This window comes from Trachypithecus francoisi, unplaced genomic scaffold (assembly GCF_009764315.1).
Source record: "Trachypithecus francoisi isolate TF-2019V2 unplaced genomic scaffold, Tfra_2.0 Lachesis_group3, whole genome shotgun sequence".
NCBI classification, from domain to species: domain Eukaryota; kingdom Metazoa; phylum Chordata; class Mammalia; order Primates; family Cercopithecidae; genus Trachypithecus; species Trachypithecus francoisi.
This window is the reverse complement of record NW_022681468.1, coordinates 12,560,866-12,582,526: the sequence shown is the minus strand read 5'-3', so window position 1 is coordinate 12,582,526 and position 21,661 is coordinate 12,560,866. Positions and strand designations below refer to the sequence as shown.

The 21,661-nt window shown below is 45.6% G+C and overlaps 1 protein-coding gene and 1 long non-coding RNA gene across 5 annotated transcripts; one reads left to right on the top strand and one right to left on the bottom strand.

Moving 5' to 3' along the window:
* Nucleotides 1-2,216: 2,216 nt before the first annotated feature.
* SERPINA10 (serpin family A member 10) lies at nucleotides 2,217-12,646 on the bottom strand. 4 transcript variants are annotated; one of them, XM_033191483.1, is made up of 6 exons: nucleotides 12,284-12,516; nucleotides 11,979-12,171; nucleotides 8,940-9,704; nucleotides 7,379-7,652; nucleotides 5,178-5,328; nucleotides 2,217-3,288 (listed from the first exon to the last, which is right to left on the bottom strand). In XM_033191483.1, the coding sequence occupies exons 3-6, from the start codon at nucleotides 9,652-9,654 to the stop codon at nucleotides 3,097-3,099; spliced, it is 1,332 nt and encodes a 443-aa protein (XP_033047374.1). In that variant the 5' UTR covers nucleotides 9,655-9,704; nucleotides 11,979-12,171; nucleotides 12,284-12,516; the 3' UTR covers nucleotides 2,217-3,096. The 4 variants fall into 4 exon arrangements, with proteins under 4 accessions (XP_033047374.1, XP_033047373.1, XP_033047375.1 ...); XM_033191482.1 differs by lacking the exons at nucleotides 11,979-12,171; nucleotides 12,284-12,516 and adding an exon at nucleotides 12,560-12,646; XM_033191484.1 differs by lacking the exon at nucleotides 11,979-12,171.
* Nucleotides 12,647-16,076: 3,430 nt separating this feature from the next.
* Nucleotides 16,077-20,193, top strand: LOC117071141. The gene is made up of 3 exons (XR_004432153.1): nucleotides 16,077-16,150; nucleotides 16,643-16,711; nucleotides 19,857-20,193. It is a non-coding gene; the product is annotated as an uncharacterized LOC117071141 (long non-coding RNA).
* The last annotated feature ends 1,468 nt before the right edge of the window (nucleotides 20,194-21,661 follow it).

The window sequence follows — 21,661 nt, the reverse complement described above, 5'->3', positions numbered from 1 at the left end:
GGTTAAATAAGGAGCACATGAAATTTTTCTTTATAACCTCATACACGTTAAAAAAAATCATTTCTATTATTTGACTTCCTGAGCTTGAATATCTTAGTCTGGAGATGAGTCAGTTTTGCCATACAATTAGTGGATATATGAGAAATCTTTGAATTGAAATGAAACAGGCTCTTCAACTGGAGTAGAAGTTTTACAGTGAGGATAAAATGAATTAGATTAAGTCAGTAACCTGTTCTCAGTTGTTACAGCATGTATGTGTGAGAATGTGTGGTTGAGTGTGTCTGTGTAGGAACAATTTTTAAGACTCGACACTTGGCCGGGTGTAGTGTCTCACGCCTGTAATCCCAGCTTTGGGAGGCTGAGGCGGGTGGATCATGAGGTCAGGAGATCAAGACCATCCTGGTTAACACGGTGAAACCCTGTCTCTACTTAAAATACAAAAAATTAGCCGGATGTGGTGGTGGACGCCTATAGGCCCAGCTACTTGGGAGGCTTAGGCAGGAGAATGGCATGAACCTGGGAGGCAGAGGTTGCAGTGAGCCAAGATCACGCCATTGCACTCCAGCCTGGGCGACAGAGTGAGACTCCGTCTCAAAAACAAAACAAAACAAAAAAACTCAACACTTACATATAGTGAAGACTTGTACAATGTTAAGATTTTCCCCGCTCAGTTGGAAACCCCGAATTTGTGTGTGTGTGTGTATTTGTGTGAGGTAAATTACATTTTTTATTCGTCTGCATTTTTCTGTCATGCCTGTGTACTCGGGAAATCTGAAACTGAGTGTCTTAGGAACTTCTTAAAGCAAATATGGGGGAACATTAAAAAGTATATTTAAAACATAGAATAGGTCCATTTTCTACCTTAAAGAGTAGTATGTTAAATACAATTATTATGCTGTTGTTGCTTTGCAGTGTATATGGTGGGAAGAAGGCAGGAGTTTTTTATCTGCATACTATGTGAATCCTTCAATAATAATGTACCTTTTTATAACTGGGTTTGGCCATATTGATTTCAGTGAGTATAGTGCTCTCACAGACTTAATTTTCCAGATTTCATCTCTTAAAAGTGGGAAATTTGACTGGATTCTACTTTATTCCTCTACTATTTTTCCACAAACAAATCTGACTAATTGAACACAAACAGGGTGACTTAAGAATGTCAGTTAGAGTTAGTCCTCTGTCTTTGGCCCTCTAGGGCCTAGAATTGCCTGTCCCTTCATAAGTGTCAATTAGTGCTGTTGGAATTAATATAGGAATGAATTTTATTTTATTAATATGCAGTCTAAGTACTGACTTTTCATCATTCCAAAACCTGGAATGACGAAAAGTCTGTATTTAGGCTGCATATTAATATTATTACCTATTCACATTACTTTGAACTATATTAAATAGTCAATAAATGAATTTTAGATTTTTTTAAACATTAGATAGCAGACAGAAATCCAATTAGGCATTTAATTAACATAGTTGACACTGTAAGTTAGTTCTATTCAGGATTCTCTGAATATGGTCTTTTCTGTTTCTGTGACAGAAAATGACTGCCTAAGGAAGATCAGGGATATTTACAATTTCCCTTTTCACCCTGGGACAAAGTTTGTACTTATATTCTGTTTAACCCCCATGGGTAGCTATAGTTCAGGCTGTTTACCTGGTCCCCATCAGATGTTTTAGATGGAAGGAAGGAAGAGTAAAAAGGGCTTGGGGACTAGACTCAGGAAAGGTAGGCCTCTGACTCTGCCATTGCTACACTGGAAGACCTTGGACAAGTGTTTTCTTCCCACTGGTATGTAAGGTATGACTTATCCACTAGATACAGAAGACACAGTGCCTAAGGCCGACAGTACTGTAAGGGCCTATGAAGGTGTTTTGTTTATCGCCATATGCTAGACAAATAACTTTGAAGCCAGATACGTAATTTCAAAAGACGAATATATTCATCTTTCTACCAATGCAGCCATAAAACATATATATCTTCATGAAGGAAAGGAGTCTATGAGGTTGAAAGTGCCTAGGGCCCATGAAAGTAAGAATGTGGACCTGTTTCTGGGTCCCTCTTTCTTTCCTTTGTAAAATGAAGGTATTGAACTAGATGATCTGTGGTTCAGCCAATGCCTCTGCCAAGCGATTTGATGCACCATGGAAGTAGATGCTGTGATCAGGACTGATTAGAGCTATTTTTCTTCTGATGTCAGTCAGCAATAAATGACTCCATAATAGATTAAAATAAAACACTTATGTTGCACCAGAGAGAAGTAAAGAGAGAGAAGCACATGACTCAAGGAGATAAAGCCCAAAGGCTTTATCTCGACATAGTGTTCTCATCTACAACTTTTTAAAAATCCAAATATGTGAGCAACAGAGGAAGATATTCTACCCAGCTAGTCTTCAGCCAAATAACTAAGGCTGTTAGAAACAGGCTTAAAATACCAGACAGATTGCACAAACATCTTTTAAAAAAAATTATCAATGTAATGCTTTTGTAGTAGTCCTCCCTTATCCGTGGTTTTGCTTTCTGTAGTCTCAGTTAACTATGGTCAACCATGGTCTGAAAACATTAAATGAAAAATTCCAGAAATAATCTAAAAGTTTTAAGCGGCATGCCATTCTGAGTGGTGGGATGGAATCCTGCATCGTCCTGCTCTGTCCCACCCAGGATGTGAATTCTCCCCTTGCCCAATGTCTCCACACTGTCTGTGCTCCTCGCCTGTGAGTCACTTAGTAGCCTTCTCTATAGTCAGTTTGACTGTTAGGGTATTGCAGTGCCTGCGTTCAAGTAACTTATTTTACTTAATGTTGTTATTATTGTTGTTAATCTCTTACTGTGCCTAATTTATAAATTAAACTTTATCGTAGGTATGTATGTGTAGGAAACAAGATATCTAAGGTTCAGCACTGTCCACCGTTTCAGGCATCTGCTGGGGGTCTTTGAATGTATCCCCCTCAGATAAGTGGGGACTACTGTATTTGAGAACGCCCTAAACTAGTTAAGAACAAAAGGAACACTCTCCCCTGCCATCCATTGCTGGTATCCTGTGTGGATTTGATACCTCAGATTCAGCATCTACTGCAGCACGAAGTGCTTATGCATGTCCTGAATTATAGGAGAGTCGGATTCACCACCCTTCCCAGAAATAGAAGCATTCCAGAGGTTTCTTCATAGATCATGAAATGAAATGGCTGGTTCACTTTGACAACAGGAGGCATGGAATAAGCAATAATTTCTGACAAGGTTCCTGCCACTGCCTCAGTGCCCCTTTCATCAACTTCAATCACTGTTCTTTGTAAAACCTGGAAAAGGAAGTAGTGTGAAAAACCATTTGTGTGGCAGTGCAAAGGAGGAATTAAATGAGCCCCTTGAAATTCTTCACAGTGGTCCTACCCATGGGGTCATGCTACTGGGATTTAGTGGAGCAGGCCCATCTACATTAAGAGCAGTGGTCTGGGGTTTCACCAGGGACTGCACAGGAGTCTCCAACAATACCAGAAGACCTCAGGAACCCAACGTGAAGTATTGTGGAATACGTGAAACACATTCCGGGCCTGGACTTAGGATGCACTCATGCATCAAATCTTTATTGAGCGTGTGCTTTATGCTACTAATTGTTGAGCTGAGCTGGTGCTCCTAAAAGGTTTTCAAGCTGCCTGGATCCCTGGAGTCCTCTGACTTTCCTTTTGGCAGGCAAGGTGGAGGCAGGGAATGGCTAGTCTTCCGTATCAGCTTCCCAGCACCTGGTACTACTCTGAGGCATTTTCTGGGCCAAGCCCAGGGGTCCCTGGAGCCTTCCTGAATTCTGGCTGCCTATATTGTGGTTGCTTGCTATGTTTGGGAGACCCTTTTTTACAGAAACAGGATGTGATATGAGTGATGTACCTATATAATTACTGTGTTATAATAGATAATAAAAACATACACTGATTTTCACTCCAGGAAATTCCCTGATTTCCTAGAGGAGAATTAACTCCCCAGAGCAAACAGAGGGAGACTATTTCATGGTTTACAATTTAAATCTCATGATGACCCTTTGTAAATCAGCAGTGCATTTCAGTTTTTCATGTGTTCATAGCAGAAACACTTTCAGGTGCTGGTCTGCAGGACTGTTTTAATGACTTGTCTTATCTCTCTTGAGGTGGTAAAACCTGATTCCAGGCCACGGTTACCCTACTGTGTCCTACTTAAGTGGATGCCATTTTTAGTCTCTCTTGGAATTGAAAATTGCAATTGTAAGAGAAAATATTAACCAAACCACACAGCTAAGGAAGAATGTAGAGAGATGTAGCTGCCATTTGGAAATGTGTGGGAGCATTTTTATAGTGATGACTGGAGTTTCCTACTGGCATTAGTGAACATGGGTCAGCAATGCTAACCAGTTCCCTGCAACATGCACAACTGCTCTGGACAACAAGCAGTTCCCCTCAAAACCAAGAACCCTTCCACTGAGAAACACTGAGTAACTGAAGGGATTCTATGTGGATGGTGACTAAATTTGTTCTTAGTTTTAGAAATAGAACTAGGACCAAAAAGTATGAGGTAGAAGTTACAGGTCTCTCTCTCTCTCTCTCTCTCTCTCTATATATATATATATGTATGTATATATGTGTATCTACGTATATATGTGTGTGTATATATACACATATACATACACACACACACACATATATATATATAAACAATTTTAGCTGTTGTGGATTAGGCAGCTTTTCAAAGAAATGGTGAGTTTGCCATCACTGGAAGCATGAAGAAGAAGAGACAGAAGTTGGAGGGCTATTTCATAGGGCTATGGAGGGGATTTCCACAAGGAGGGAGAAGTTGGGCTAGATGATGTCTAGGGGTTTCTTTCATTGTAAAGGTGGTGTAATTTCATGAACTATTCAAGTTGTATTCAACATAAATGATGACGTATCTGTAAACCAGTTCTACTTCAGGGGCAAATTTCTCCCTGAGCACTTAAGCAGAAGGAGAGAGGTCTGCTTAAAATAAATTAGTTGAAAATGTATTTTAATAAAGTTGCTTGAAATTCTTAAAACATCCAACCTGGGTGCTATTTCAAGTATTTGGGATGTAAATATAATTTTCCATTACACTTAGGTATTTTATCAAAGTTAAATGGTTTGTAAAAACATTTGTGTTGGTGACATTTCATGCTGAGGTTGGGCTCTGATGAAAGATCCTGACTTACCCGGGATACTTGGAGATTTCTTCCAGTAGCTGAGAGTTCACTAAGGTCAGCCCAGGGTGAGAAGATTCTTCTGATTCCCATCTGCTTAAGCAGCTCATGCATCTCATACTTCTGATCTAGCTTGAACTTTGGAAAGAAAACTTCCATGTTTCTGTGATACAAGTACAGATAATGGTGAAATGTAGGCAAAGCGATAGTCTATGGCACCAAAAAGGTCACAATTTTTGTTCTTTAAGATTGTTTCCATTAATGAGTCTTTCAGTTGACTATGAAGTTCATGCCATTCTCTTACAATGGCCTAGCTCAGGGAAATTATTTCTAGCTTATCAAGTAGTACTTCAGCTTCAGGGAAGGAGTTTTATTCCTCAGCCAATGACTCACATTCTCTTTAGCAAAGTACTTATGTGTTCATTTGCCTATGTTTTAAAAACAACCTGAGATAACAGCTGCTTTCAGCAATCCTGCAGACTCCTGGATGATGACTGTTTTCAGCTCCTGGATTCTACAGACCCAAGGAGTCTGGGGATGGATGGGAAGGGGAGCAAAGAAAACTTTAAACCCCTCCCCATCTTTAGCCAGAGAAACTCTGATACCATCTATTTTGTATACTAGAGTCCTCCTTTGAAAATATGTTGCTTGGAAAGATGAGTTCTGTGGCTCAAAAAAAAAAAAAAAAAAAAATTGAGGACATGACGTGTCTTGAAGATTAATTTATAAAGTTATTCCTTCAGCAAACATTTCTTGAGGGCTTATGATGTTTGGGGTTCTTTGTTAGGTGCTAAAGATATGAAGAAAAATGAAAGAAGAATAATAAAGATAAAACTAACCCCAGGGACCTTTAGCTGGACTCGTCTCTGCCAAAATCTGAGTCATGGGATTCAGAAGCCATAGCCATGGAATTTATATTGCAGCCGTTTTCCTTGTACTCCAATAGGTGTATTAACTTACTGGGCAGACATTTGAGTGCCCACTCTGCTTTCTGTTCCTCTCCTCTCTATGTACAGACCCCAACCCTGTCATGCATCTAGATTCTAGTTCTATGCTGATGACTGAATTTATATCTCCGGCCTGGACCTCACCCTAGACTCCAGATCCACCTGTCGTCTTGACATCTCAACTCGGATGTCTAATAGATATTTCTGATCTAAGTGTTTAAGACTGAACTTCTGCACTTACCCCAGACCTGTTCCTCCCCATTTCAGTAAATAGCAAATCCGTCCTTCCAGTTGCTAAGGCCAAAAACTTTGCAATCACCTTTGACACCTCTCTCACCCACATGCAGTCCATTAGCAGATCCTGCCAACTCTCACTTCCTGATAGATCTAGAATCCAGCAACTTCTCATCACTTCCACTACCATTATCACCACCGCAGTCCAGGTAGGAGCAGCTCTACGTGGATTGCTAGTAACCTTCTAACCAGTCTCCCTTGCTTCCATCCATCCTTACCCCCTAGTGTCTTTTATCAACACGGGAGCTTCTGTGATCCTTTAAAAACAGAAGTCAAATCAGGTTGCTTCTCTACTCAGAACCATCCAGTGGCTTGCTGCCTCTCCCAGGAAAAGCCCAAGTCTTTTCTGGGGACTGTAAGGTGAGATCCTGGTGACTGGGCCCCTGGTTCCACTGTGATCTCATCTCCAACTGCTGAAGCCACACTTGCCTCCTTGCTCTTCTTCAAACCCACCAGGTACACTCCCAGGTACAATTCTGCCTGTAACATAACATTTCTCTCCCCGAATATATCCCCATGGTTTATCCTTCATCTTCAGATGTTTGCTTACTGTTACCTTCTTGGAGAGGCCTTCCCTAACCTCCATCTGCATCCTGATGATGCTCCCTGTCCCCTTCCCTGCATTATTACCTATTTTTAATTTGCTCTTTGTCTTCCTTCAATGGAATGTAAGCTCCATGAGGACAGACTAATTTTGCCTGTTTTGTTTGCTGATGAATTCCTGGCATCATACTTTTATCACAGTAGCAGAACGTGAAATACTGGTGGACTCAATGAATGAATCAGCCAGGCACTCTGTGACAGATGCTGGGGATAGAGTGGAAAAAAAGACAAATGCTGCCCTGCCCTCAGGAAGCTTATAGCTCACTGGAGGAGATGGGCATTAAACCACGGTGCATTCAACGAAATTCTGCTGAGTGTTTGAAAGTATGGAAAGGTAGAGTTCGTATAGGATGTGGGCAAGAGTTGTACCTGGTTTTCATGTTTCTGAGCCATGTCTCCACCAAGTCTGTGGTCAGGTAGTCTTCGAGGGCGAGGTGGTCACCCATTTTCTCCATGAGGACCACCAGCATGGTGGCATTTCCTTGGTAGGGCAGTTTGAGGACATGACAACGAAAATTCTTGTCAAAGGTGGAGGCAAACTTGCCTGCACCATACATCATGGGCACCTTAATGGTCTTGTACTTGTCCAGGTGGAAAATGTCGGCTTCGGTGAAGACAGGGTCAAATGGGGTCAGCCATTTCCCTGAACAAGTGAGAGAAGAACTCATTGCAGAAACCCCCTCTTTGAAAAGCATTGTTCTTGCTCAAATAATAAAGAGGGAACCTTCTATCTCACTTCTCGTTCCAAGGCGTTCCCTAATTGGGTTTGCTTTTCCACAGCTCAGGCAGGCAAAATAAATTTCTCCAAAATAGCTTTTCCCCGGCCTCTAGCCCAGCTAACAAAATACAGCTCCACTTGCAGGCCCTATTGGGAATCGCACACGAAAGCAGGGAAATGTCTCCTAACAATCTCTGGCTTCCCTCATTTTCCTGGACCCGAACAGAATCCACAGTCGTTCCCTCATAGTTGGCTCCAGCTTAGAGAAAAGCCTTTGCCTGGCACCTCTGACTGCCATTTTGTCTCATTCACACCAGGCACAAGCACATGCAGAGTCCAAGGTGGCAGGAGTGACACTTCTCACTTACCCACTGTTTAATGTGGTTCTGAGAGAAGGCCCCACAATGCAGAGGCCACCAGCAGGCAGGTACATGACTCTACACAAATGTCTGCCCTGGGGGTGTGGCCTGGCTGGTTGTAAAGTGGCTTCCCCTGCCAGGGCTTTGCAAGTCTGGTGCCAGCTCTGCGAAAGTGGCATCCAGCCCATATCTAGTACCCCATTAGGGAGGCAGGGCTGGACAGAACCTAGGATCAGGAGGTCAGGAGGTTCTTGTTTGGGTTTTGCCTCTGCTGCTTATTGTGTGACCTTGATCAGGCTAACCTCTCTGAGCTGGTTTCATCTTTAGAAAGGAGACAACAACTCCTGCTCTACCTGCTGATTGGCAGGAAGAACAAGTAAACCCTAGATACTCAGTGTCTGCTATGTGCCAAGCCCATCTGGGCACTTTACATTCATTGTCTCATTTTAACTCTATAGTAGGTGGAGTGTCGCTATTTTCTATAATAAGAAGCTAAGGGCAGAGAGCTGGTCAAAAAAGTAAAAATGAAGGAGCAATGATTCACTTCTAAATCCCCCAGATAATCCCCCCAACCGCCTCTTTTTGGAATGACCCTGTGCTTCTAAATGTCAGAGGGGAGCTGTGTAGAGTGCTGTGAAAATTATAAGGACTACAAGCACATAGGATGCCAGGGCAGGGCCTCAAGTGACAGCGTCTGGCATTGTTCAATATGTGTATCAATCTGTATTTGAAACCTGAAAACACATTCATAGAAAATCATTTAGCGTTAACCATATGCTGACCTAACGGAAGGAAAGGGAGAGACAGTTGCAGGACCCTGTGGCCTTGGGAGAGCAGAATATTATCAAAGTACCTTTGAAAAAGATGTAATCCACAAGAATTAATTTGGTTTCAGGATAAATCTCATCAAACAGTTTGGGAATTTTCCCCCGAGTCTCTTTGTTAATGTAATGATTCATGAGCCTTTTGGCCTGTGAGGCATTGTGAAAATTCATAAGCACACAGTCTGTATCAAAATACCTCTTGGATAAATTGAGGAAGAGCTCTTTGACATCAAAATCCTTGTGAATGAAGGCAAAACTCCCCTGTGTGAGGCCCAGTTCCAAGTTGTGGGAGAGGGTCTCTCTGAGTCCCTTAAAGAGGGAGGGCAGGAGCCCGGGCTTGGTGGGGTTCAGGGCCTGCAAGTGGAGCCCTGTCTTGATCTGGGCTTTGGTCGGCCCTGTGGCCCCCAGCATCAAGCCTGCCATGGCCAAGGACACACCAAATGGAGAGAAGACCATGTTGCCATCATGCCTCATGGAGATCTTTCGCAGCAGGCTGAATCCGAAGTTTGAAGTCTCCTTGGCAAGCTGCTGCCCACTAGCTATCAGCCAGGCTTTCTCCTCCTCACCGGCCTTCTCGATGGCCTCCTCCTCATCCTCCTCTTCCTCCCCGGGAGCCTGCACTACCCCGCTGGTCTGGTTCTGAGGGGCTGGGGCCTCTGGCAACTGAGGACTGGGGGCCAAGCCGGGTACCAACCACACCTGTGCCAGGAGGACGGAGAGCAGGAGGCTTGGCACCACCTTCATGTGGTCAGCGGCAGAGGCCAAGGAGTGCCTCCCTTCAGCTGCAAGACTTCCTGTGGAGAGAAGAGGATAGAGATGGTTTTAATGCCTCCTAAAGTGTCTTAGTGGATAGTAAAAGCTTCTTCAGGGACCCTGCCTCCTTCCTGTGGCTCAAGTAGGTTAGCCCTGTCCCAGGGAGACCTGAAGCAAGTGTGGGTGACATTTGCTCACCCAATGAGGGGACATTATTTCACAGAGCAAAACCTCCTCTAGTTCCCATTCCCTGCCCGGCTGTCAGGCAGCTCTCGGTCCTGACCCCTTTTTTATTCATCCCATCTCCTTCCTGAGGGCTAGGGCAAGAGAGCCCGCTCTGGGAGCAGGAGGCAGCACAAAAGGTGGGGGTCTGAGCAGGTGGAATCAGGGGTCCTCATGCACCTTTCCCTGATCTGCTTCGTTCATTGCCCTGACCCTCCGGCCATCAGGCTGCCCATCCAGATGGGTGACCGGCCTTGCCTATGCCCTGTTTGGCTGGGGATTGGAGTGCCTGCATGCCTGTTAGGCAAGGAAGGGGGAAAGTGTTGGAGCTTCCCTGGATTTTTGATCAAAATTCTCTTCACACTGCACCTCTGCCACACAGTTCCTTGGAGGTCTTCCTTCCTTCCTATAGCTGCGGCTCCCAGGTAGCAGGAGGCCCCGCAATTCATGCAACCCACTGCTGGGCTCCCTCCACTGTGGCCTCATAGAGCCCTCACAGTCACCTGGGCTGCGTGCCGGCTCTCACTGACCCAGGCTGCACAGCGTGGGAGCCACACTTCCTCACCATTAGCTGTCCCCTTCTCTGTTGCCTTTTAGGCTCCCTCCACATCCTTGGACACAGAGCCTGGCTCCCGAACACTTGCATGATTTCCATCCAAATACATGGCTTGGGGCTGGGCTGGGCCACCTGGCTGTGTCCCAACTCAGTTCTGGTGTTCAGCCACATTGCAGGCCTGATCCCAGAGGCTGACTGGGCAGGACCCCCAGGACACCTGCCCTCCCTCATCCTCTCTCTGGGCCCACTGCCCTGGGAGGGTCTGCGTGGGGTCGGCCACCCAGCCCAGTGAGCGCAGGGTGGATGCTGCGGGCCTCATGAGAGTTCCTATCCGCAGAGACCCTTATTCTTGACCAAGGTCACCTGCAGCAAAATGTGACAGGCGGGGAACTCCCAGGCGTCTTCTCCCTGATGCAGGGACTGAGTCCTTATCTATGCGTGGGACAAAACCGCCTCCAGCGCCAGGGCCCAGCATGTTGCTCCTTGCTTAGGCTGAATGGCACCCTGGAATTCAGGGCCTCACTCTGCAGTCTGAACGGCACTGCCCTCTACCTTAAAGAAGCAGTGAAATACTTCCACTGTGTTTCCCAAAGGACACTGTTGAGGAAACTCTTTTTGACTCTAAATGGCAAGCCCGTGTTCAATAGGTCACTCAAGTATTGTAAATGTTGGGGAAATAGCTCTTTCAGTGTAGACGCAGTCCCGTTTCATGCTTTTATTGTTATGGGCTGAATGTGTCCCCCCAGAATTCATAAGTTGAAGCCCTAACCCCCGTTGTGATTGCAGTAGAGTTGAGGCCCTTGGGAGGTGATTAGGTTTGGATGAGGTCATGAGGGCAAGGCTCCTGTGATAGCAGTAGTGCTGTTATAAGAAGAAGAGAGACCAGACTTCCCCTCCGCACCTCCTTGCCACGGGAGGACACGGTGAGAAGATGGCCATCTGCAAGCCAAGAAGGCAGCCCTCCAGAATCCGGCCACACTGGCACCCTGACTCGGACTTGCAGCCTCCAAAACTGTGAAAAATCAATGGCCGTTGGAGCCACCCAGTCCGTGGTGTTTTGTTAGAGGAGCCTGAGCTAAGATGATTACATGGCATCATTTAATGCTACTTTCTACATTAAGACTACACAGAGGCCGGGCGCGGTGGCTCAAGCCTGTAATCCCAGCACTTTGGGAGGCTGAGGCGGGCGGATCACAAGGTCAGGAGATCGAGATCATCCTGGCTAACACAGTGAAACCCCGTCTCTACTAAAAAATACAAAAACTAGCCGGGCGAGGTGGCGGGCGCCTGTAGTCCCAGCTACTCGGGAGGCTGAGGCAGGAGAATGGCGTGAACCTGGGAGGCGGAGCTTGCAGTGAGCTGAGATTCGGCCACTGTACTCCAGCTTGGGCGACAGAGCGAGACTCCGTCTCAGAAAAAAAAAAAAAGACTACACAGAATACTCCTCAATTCAAGGTTAGTTCTCCCTGTCACCGTAGTCAGGAAATTAGTCCAGCACGCCAACCAGATGTCACCGCTTCCAAATGCTGAGTCTTACCTTCCTGTTCTTGAAGCTTGTCCTACAGTCTGCAGAGTGGTAGCCCAGTAATTCCTGGGTGCTCCTGAACGGGTATCCGCTAAGGTCTTTGTAAGGTCTTTGCTCATCTACCCAACCCTTCGGAGTCTAGGCCAGGAGTTCAGGGGGCGCTCCTGGACTAGGACACCATCCAGCATGGTGAGGACGCACCTTCCTAGACAGAGCCCGGGCAGTTAAAGAACCACCAGCTCACCTGCCACTTCTCAGCCCTGGGAGAGCACACACCCCCTCCTCCCCTCAGCCCTGGGAAGGGGAGCCCTGCTTACTCCGGCAGTGAGTTGCGGTGGGTGAAATATCAAGCCTTTCAAGCTTCTTTCCCTTGGCCTCCTTCCTGCAGAGGATCCCCCTGTGTCTATAATTCACCACTCACTCCACTCCAGCTCCCCGTCTGTATGTGCAGTCCCCATGGAGTACAGGATTGAGGCCTTTGCACTGCTCAGCCACGCAGCCCTCACGTTGGAGCCCACCCAGAGATGATATCATCTCTCCTGGTCCCTCCCTGGTTATTCGTTGAAGGTCTCCTGTAACCCACTGCCTCTTACCAGTGTGTGGCCTTGGGTCCTGAAAATGTCCTTCATTCATAGCAGAAACCAAAGCTTCAGCTTTGCAGCCCAGAACCTTCAGCAAATATTTGCTATTCCAAAGTATGATTCCCTATGGGACGGTTACTGATTAACATCCTGCTTGTGATGGTGGAGTTTCCAGAAAACCAAAGACCAAGTGGGAGGCTTCCCATACTCCCCAGCTCCTCCTGTAACCCAGAATATGACCCAAATCCCATCACGAGAGCTTCTGCCTTGCAACTCAAGGCTTCGCCCCAGTAAGATTCAGCTCCTTCTGGGTGGCACATTGGGGATTTCTCTTGAGCTGTTCTAGGTGCTGAACATCTCAAGAAAGAAGGCACTGGGGGATCCCATGTATGCTTCCTGAGTCCCCAACCCAGTACTGGACACTGTGGGAATGTGGGTTGGGGGCACAGCAGAGATGTTCAGGACCTGCTCTCTCAGCCCCCAAGTTAGTCCAGTGTGGGAAGCAGACAGGTAAATCACTACTTAGAGTACATAGCTCCTTTCAAGGTAAATTTCCTGCTTTGCAATGTTTCTGTACTTGAGACTGAATCCTCGGGTACTCAGAGTTGAGGCTGGTGGAGACCCTTTATGGCAAAGCTTCTCAGACTTCGCAGACTCTCTTTTTTAAAATATGTAAATAAATATTTTGTTATGTGTCCCTTACTACTACCCTTGAAGTGAAATGTATAGCTAACATAACCTACCCACAAAATTAAAAAAAATAATGCTGTAACGATAATGTAGAGGCATAATAAAAGAGAATAATGTGTCCCTGAATATGGCAGTGCTGTGGTCTAAGGGCCTGGGCAGGTCAGTGAGGCCATCCAATATGGAGCCCGCTGGAGGCCGCATGTAAGATGCTCACTGCTGGCCAGTCAACACGACAACCAATGTTACTACCAGGGACAGAGTTTTCAAAATGGTAAATAATGCTTGGTAAAATTTCAAACAAATAAAATACAGATCTTTCCCTGATTTACACGGTCATTGTCTTCACAGAAAATGCAGTGTGTAGTAAAACCTTGGATAAATATTGTATTTTTTTTTTTTTTTTTTTGAGACGGAGTCTCGCTTTGTCGCCCAGGCTGGAGTGCAGTGGCTGGATCTCAGCTCACTGCAAGCTCCGCCTCCCGGGTTTACGCCATTCTCCTGCCTCAGCCTCCCGAGTAGCTGGGACTACAGGCGCCCGCCACCTCCCCCGGCTAGTTTTTTGTATTTTTTAGTAGAGACGGGGTTTCACCGTATTAGCCAGGATGGTCTTGATCTCCTGACCTCGTGATCCGCGCGTCTCGGCCTCCCAAAGTGCTGGGATTACAGGCTTGAGCCACCACGCCCGGCCCAAATATTGTATTTTTATATGAAACATAGCAGCCCCAGGACTGAGAGTCTAGGCTCAGATAATGCCACGTGAACTTGAGGTGGACATGTGAATCCTGGGGGACCTGGCGGCCTCTTCATCGTGGGAGACTGCCCTGCGTGTTCTGGTATGTCTGGCATTGCTCACCCTCAATCCTTAAATGCTAGTAGTACTCCCCACAAATGTTTGTGAAGAGCAGTAGTATCCCAACAAGTTTCCAGAGTGTTCCTTTCGGGCAGTACCTGCTCTGTTGATAGGCAGTTCTTTAAGAGGTGAAAGTGAGGGTGTAGAGGGGCCAGGCTGGACCCACACCATGCATATGAGCCAGCCTTGGCCTGCCCATCCAGGTCGAGCTCTGCAGCTGAGGGATTGTGGATTCACAAAAAGCAGGGGCTGCTTCCTCCAGGCTTGGGAAGGTGTCTGCTTTGCTAAATGTCTGAGCGGAGCTAGCGAGTGGGCAGGTCTTAGGGCACAGGGCTTCTTTTATTTATTTATTTATTTATTTATTTATTTATTTTGAGATGGAGTCTTGCCCTGTCACCCAGTCTGGAATGCAATGGCATGATTTCGGCTCACTGTAACCTCCACCTCCTGGGTTCAAACGATTCTCCTGCCCCAGCCTCCCGAGTAACTGGGCTTACAGGTGCCCGCCACTATGCCTAGCTAATTTTTGTATTTTTAGTAGAGACGAGGTTTCACCATGTTGGCCAGGCTGGTCACGATCTCCTGACCTTGTGATCCACCTGCCTTTGCCTCCCAAAGTGCTGGGATTACAGAGGCATGAGCCACCGTGTCCGGCCAGGGCACAGGGTTTCAGAAATGGATCCTTACAAAGGAAGGCAGCAGAGTATACTGGAAAAATTGTGAAGACTTCAATCAGGCCATTGCCTCCTGCCCTGGTGTGAATCTGAGGTCCTCCGCTCCCAATTCCTAGCTGCTGGGATGTAAGTTAACCTCACCAAATCGGCCTTTCTTCCTCTGTTAAATGGCCAGAACTCAGACTCTGTCCTATGAATATCTCATCAGCACCAAGGAACCAGGAAGTACGTGGATGATCTTGCTCCTAAGGCTGTGAGCCCTGGACCCCAAGGTGTGGCTCAGAAGTCCCCCTCCTTCAGCGATGACGTTATTCCTGTACACCTCCCAGCAAGGGAGCCAACCACTCTTTGACCTTTAGCCCTCCAGTTAGATGGGAAAGTGAGAAAACTCAGTGCCTAGCACTGTAGCCTGAGCTCTTTTACCAGCAGCATGACCCTGAGCAAGCTACCTAACCTCTCTTAGCCTCAGTTTCCCAATCTATAAAATGGGGCTCCCCAGGCTGAGCCATTAGGACTTCTGGAAGGATGAACTGAAGTGGTGCTTGTGGAGTTTAGTACCTCGCCCGATAGGAAGGAAGTGCTACAGGAATGGCATTTGTTGCATAATGTTAGAGCCAGATTGAACCTCAGAAGTAAGTAACCCTGTCTCCAGGCTTTGATTTTACAAAGGAAGATATTCAGGCCCCACCATGAATGCCTTTCCTGTTAGAGTTAAAGCAGGCTGTCTGACTTCTAGTTGTTATGAACTTTAGCTTCTCACACTCCTTGGCCGAAAACGATTGGGAAAGCTCTGACGGGAAGGCCTCTGGTGACCCAGATAAACTCACAGGTGATGCAGAACCCTTCCTGGAACTCCCCTCAGGCAGGAGGCACAACTTCTGAAAGCCACTCTTCAGGGTGACATCGAGGGGCTTCTAAGGCAAATTTGTCCAGAGACCTACAAGGGTAAACATCTGAAAAACAAGTGTTAGGGCAGTCCTGTGAGACCAAAAGCAGAATCCGGGAAACAACGAGAGAACTGCAAGAGTTTACTTTGTGTGGATCCTATGAAGAAGGTGCTTGGGTAGGTGGATAGTAAAGGAAACCAGTCTATGTTACCCCCTGATATGATCTGGCTGTGTCTCCACCCAAATCTCATCTTGAATTGTAGCTTCCATAATTGCCACGTGTTGTAGGAGGGACCCAGTGGGAGATCACTGAATCATGGAGGTGTTTCCCCCATACTGTTCCCGTGGTAGTGAGTAAGTCTTATGAGATCTGATGATTTTATAAGGGGAAACTCCTTTCGCTTGGCTCTCATTCTTCCTGTTGCCTGCTGCCATGTAAGACCGTAAGACCTGCCTTTCGCCTTCTGCCATGATTGTAAGTCCTCTCCAACCATGTGGAATGGTGAGTCCATTAAACCTCTTTTTCTTTATAAATTACCCAGTCTTGGGTATGTCTTTATTAGCAGTGTGAAAATGGACCAATATACCCTAAATATGCATTTCTGATATAAAAATTATTTTTGAACTGAAGGTAATTAAGCAGCAAATGGAGAAAAAGTTTTCTCTATCTTTCCTCCTTTCTTCCTAGACAGATAAAAATTCCCCTTTACTGGAGGTGACTCTAGACTCTTATCAACCCAGAGATGGCACCAGAGGACTATGTAAACAAGGTTTCCTCCCATATGTTTACCTTCCGTGATTTCCTGCCCTTGGAAGCATAAAACCACTTCCCTTGTCCCATCCCATGATTTTCCTACTAATTTATTGCCCTTTATTAAAGATAAGTGGAGTTCTAAGGCACCATTTTGAGTTGCTTTTTATACAGGTTTCTCCTGTGTGAAGTGCATGGCCCATGTTATAAACTGATTTTTCTCTTGTCTGTCTTTTGTTACAGGAGTCCATCCCAACAAAGAACTAAGATGGGAAGAGGTCAAGTTTAGCCTTTCCCTACAGTAGTAGAGAGGTAAGAAAAAAAGGGCTTTCCAAGTCCTTGCAACATACACACGCACATGCACATGCACATGCATGCACACGTGCAAATTTCTCGCTGATTTCCAGACATCCCTTCTGCCTCGAAATTTAAAGACATCTTCCCATTGTGTTATGGCTTATGTGATTTCTTCTTTTTAAACTTCTAATTTAGAAATAACTTTAAACTTACAAAAATTTGCAAAAATCATGTTTTTGCCATTTACCCTTTACCCAGCTTCCACAAATATGAACATATCATAGGACTATAGTACATAACCACAGTGTATTAGTCTATTTTCATGCCGCTGATAAAGACATACCCGAGACTGGGAAGAAAAAGAGGTTTAAATGCACTTACAGCTCCACGTGGCTGGGGAGGCCTCAGAATCATGGTGGGAGGCATGCTTACAAGGCACTGCTTACATGGTGGCGGCAAGAGAAAATGAGGAAGATGCAAAAGCAGAAACCCCCAATAAAGGCATCATATCTTGTGAGACTTATTCACTATCACAAGAACAGTATGGGGGAACCACCCCAATGATTCAAATGATCTCCCACTGGGTCCCTCCCACAACATATGGGAATTATGGGAGTACAATTCAAGATGAGATTTGGGTGGGGATGCAGAACCAAACCATATCATTCTACCTCTGGCCCTGCCAAATCTCATGTCCTCACATTTCAAAACCAATCATGCCTTCTCAACAGTCCCCCAAAGTCTTAACTCATTTCAGCATTAACCCCAAAGTCCACAATCCGAAGTCTCACCTGAGATAAGGCAAGTCCCTTTTGCCTATGAGTCTGTAAAATCAAAAGCAAGCTAGTTACTGCCTAGATACAATGGGGGTACAGGCATTGGGTAAATACAGCTGTTCCAAATGGGAGAAACTGGCCTAAATAAAGTGGTTACAGGGCCCATGCAAGTCTGAAATCCAGCAGGTCAGTCAAATTTTAAAGCTCCAAAATGATCTCCTTTGACTCCAGGTCTCACATCCAGGTCACACTGATGCAAAAGATAGGTTCCCTTGGTTTTGGGCGGCTCTGCCCCTGTGGCTTTGCAGGGCACAGCCTCCCTCCCCGCTGCTTTCACGGGCTGGTGTTGAGTGTCTGTGAATTCTCCAGATAAATGGTGCAAGCTGTCAGTGGATCTCCCGTTCCGGGATCTGGAGGACAGTGGCCCTCTTCTCACAGCTCCACTACGCAGTGCCCCCTGCAGGGCACATCCTCCCTCCCCGCTGCTTTCACGGGCTGGTGTTGAGTGTCTGTGAATTCTCCAGATAAATGGTGCAAGCTGTCGGTGGATCTCCCATTCCGGGATCTGGAGGACAGTGGCCCTCTTCTCACAGCTCCACTACGCAGTGCCCCCATAGAGATGCTGTGTGGGGGGGCTCCAACCCCACGTTTTCCTTCTGCATTGCCCTAGCAGAGGTTCTCCATGAGCATCCCTCCCCTGTAGCAAACTTCTGTCTGGGCATCCAAGCGTTTCCACACATGTTCTGAAATTGAGGCAGACGTTCCCAAACCCTAATTCTTGACTTCTGTGCACTTGCAAGTTCTACCACATGGAAGCTGCCAAGACTTGGGGCTTGCACCCTCTGAAGCCATGGCCTGACTCTACATTGGTTTCTTTCAGCCCTGGCTGGAATGGCTAGAACACAGGGCACCAAGTCCCTAGGCTGCACACAGTATGGGGACCCCGAACCCAGCCTATGAAACCATTTTCTCCTAGACTTCTGGGCCTGTGATGGGAGGGGCTGCCGTGAAGACTTCTGACATACCCTGGAGACATTTTCCCCATTGTCTTGGGGATTAACATTCTGCTCCTCATTACGTATGCAAATTTCTGCAGCCAGCATAAATTTCTCCTCAGAAAATGGGTTTTTCTTTTCTATCACATTATCAGGCTGCAAATTTTCCAAACTTTTATGCTCTGCTTCCCTTATAAAACTGAATGCCTTTAACAGCACCCAAGTCGGATCTTGAGTGCTTTGCTGTTTAGAAATTTCTTCTGCCAGATACCCTAAATCATCTCTTTCAAGTTCGGATTTCCAGAAATCTCTAGGGCAGGGGAAGAGTGCCACCAATCTCTTTGCTAAAACATAACAAGAGTCAGCTTTGCTCCAGTTCCCAACAAATTCCTCATCTCCATCTGAGACCACCTCAGCCTGGACCTTATTGTCCATATCGCTTTCAGGCTTTTGGTCAAAGCCATTCAACAAGTCTCTAGGAAGTTCCAGACTTTCCCACATTTTCCTGTCTTCTTCTGAGCCCTCCAAACTGTTCCAACCTCTGCCTGTTACCCAGTTCCAAAGTTGCTTCCACATTTTTGGGCATCTGTTCAGTAATGCCCCACTCTACTGGTACCAATTTACTTCTTTTTTTTTTTTTTTGAGATGGAGTCTGGCTCTGTCACCCAGGCTGGAGTGCGGTGGCCGGATCTCAGCTCACTGCAAGCTCCGCCTCCCAGGTTTAGGCCATTCTCCTGCCTCCGCCTCCCAAGTAGCTGGGACTACAGGCGCCCGCCTCGTCGCCCGGCTAGTTTTTTGTATTCTTTAGTAGAGACGGGGTTTCACCGTATTAGCCAGGGTGGTCTCGATCTCCTGACCTTGTGATCCGCCCGTCTCGGCCTCCCAAAGTGCTAGGATTACAGGCTTGAGCCACCGCGCCCGGCCCCAATTTACTTCTTTAGTCTGTTTTCATGCTGCTGATAAAGACAAACCCAAGACTGGGAAGAAAAAGTGGTTTAATTGGACTTACAGTTCCACATGACTGGGGAGGCCTCAGAATCATGGTGGGAGGTGAAAGACACTTCTTACATAGTGGTGGCAAGAGAAAATGAAGAAGATGCAAAAGTGGAAACCCCTGATAAATCCATCAGATCTCATGCGACTTATTCACTATGTGGGAACAGTATGGAGGAAACTGCCCCCGTGATTCAAATGATCTCTAACCAGGTTCCTCCCACAACATGTGGGAATTATGGGAGTGCAATTTAAGATAAGATTTGGGTGGGGACACAGAGCCAAACCATATCACACAGTATAATGGTCAAAACCAGGAAATTACAGTGATTCTGTATATTGTCATTATTCAAACTTTTCTCAGTTGTCCTACTAATATCCTTTTTTCTTGAACAGGATCCAATCCGGGAACCCATGTTGCACTGGGCTGTCACACTGCTTCATTCTCCTTGAGTCTGGCACAGCTTCTCAGGTTTTGTCTTTCTTGACCTATGACCTTTTGAAGAACACTGGCTAGATCGTTTGTAGAATGTCTTTCAATTCGGAATGTTCTGATATTTTATCATGTCAACTTTAGGTTGTAGATGCTGGGCACAAATATGGCAGAGGTAATATGCCTTTCTTTGTGTGTCGTTTCAGCTGGCTGGCATAATTTCTGATGAGAAATCAATCCTTATTTTTATCTTTGTGCCTTGTATGTAATATATCCTTTTTTTTTTAAGCTGCTTTTAAGATTTTTCTCTTTATCCTTAGTTTTAAGGAATTTGATTATTAAAATTGATTTTTAATTATTGATTATTAAAAGAGCACCTTGGCTGGTGTTCTTTCTCCTGCTTTGGGCTTGTTGAATTTCTTGGAACTGTGAATTTATAGTTTTCATCATGTTTAGAAAATAATTTAACCGTTATTTCTTAAAATATTTTCCTGTCCCCTGAACTTCCCCTTCCTGGGATTCCAATTTCAGGTGGTAATATAATGGTGAAGACTTAGGTCATGTGTAGTTTCATGTGTACTATTGCTGATTTTTTTTTTTTTTTTTTTTTTTTTTTTGAGACCGTGTCTAGCTCTGTCCCCCAGGCTGGAGTGCAGTGGCACGATCTCGGCTCACTGCAAGCTCCGCCTCCCGGGTTCACGCCATTCTCCTGCCTCAGCCTCCCGAGTACCTGGGACTACAGGCGCCCGCCACCGCGCCCGGCTAATTTTTTGCATTTTTAGTAGAGACGGGGTTTCCCTGTGGTCTCGATCACCTGACCTCATGATCCACCCGCCTTGGCCGCCCAAAGTGCTGGGATTACAGGCGTGAGCCACCGCGCCCGGCCCTACTGCTGATTTTATAGCTTGTTGGGGTGATGTGTAAGAAATATTCATGCAGCTACCATTATCCTAGGGTCAATCAGAATTTTATGACTTATGGAAGAAATTAGCTATTTAAGGATGTGAATGGCAAGATTTTTGGTACTTTGTCATTTGCCTTTTAAATTTGATTATACTTTTAAAAATGTTTATGTAGTTGAATGTATCTATCTTTAGTCATTTCTAGATTTTTAGCATTAAGTCTTTCTCATTATGAGATTATTTTTAAAACATTCATTATATCCTTCTTATTTTAGGATTTCAATTTATGTCTAAATCTTTGATCTATCAGGAATTGATCCTGGTGTAAGGATGACAGTGATTCTAATTTACACTGTTTTTCAGCTGGCTACCTGATTGTCCCCAACCAAGCATTTTAAATAAATGTTTTAACACAATTTGTTTGCCTCATTTATTTGAGATGCCACTTTTTTTTTTTTTTTGGAAAAGTCTCATTCTGGCGCCCAGGCTGGAGTGCAATGGCACGATCTCAGCTCATTTCAAGCTCTGCCTCCCGGGTTCAAGCAATTCTCATGCCTCAGCCTCCTGAGTAGCTGGTGCTACAGGCACGTGCCATCCTGCCTGGCTAATTTTTTGTATTTTTAGTAGAGACAGGGTTTCACCATGTTGGCCAGGCTGGTCTCGAAGTCCTGACCTCAACTGATCCACCTGCCTTGGCCTCCCAAAGTGCTGGGATTACAGGTGTGAGCCACTGTGCCTGGCCTGAAATGCCACTTTTGGTTTAAAAATGAAAATGGTTTAAAAGTGAACGATGTAAAAAGCATACTAAAAACAAAAATAAAAACAAAAAAACGAATAAGACGAATTCAATCACTCACCAAACAGAA

Excerpts from the sequence above, each read along its gene's own strand:
- SERPINA10 (XM_033191482.1), bottom strand. The coding sequence starts at position 12,599 with ATGAATGAAGGACATTTTCAGGACCCAAGGCCACACACTG. Across the intron at positions 5,329-7,378 it reads CTCAGAAACATGAAAACCAG|AAACATGGAAGTTTTCTTTC; the intron begins GTACAACTCTTG and ends CTTGTATCACAG. Across the intron at positions 3,289-5,177 it reads GAAATCTCCAAGTATCCCGG|GTTTTACAAAGAACAGTGAT; the intron begins GTAAGTCAGGAT and ends TTCCTTTTCCAG.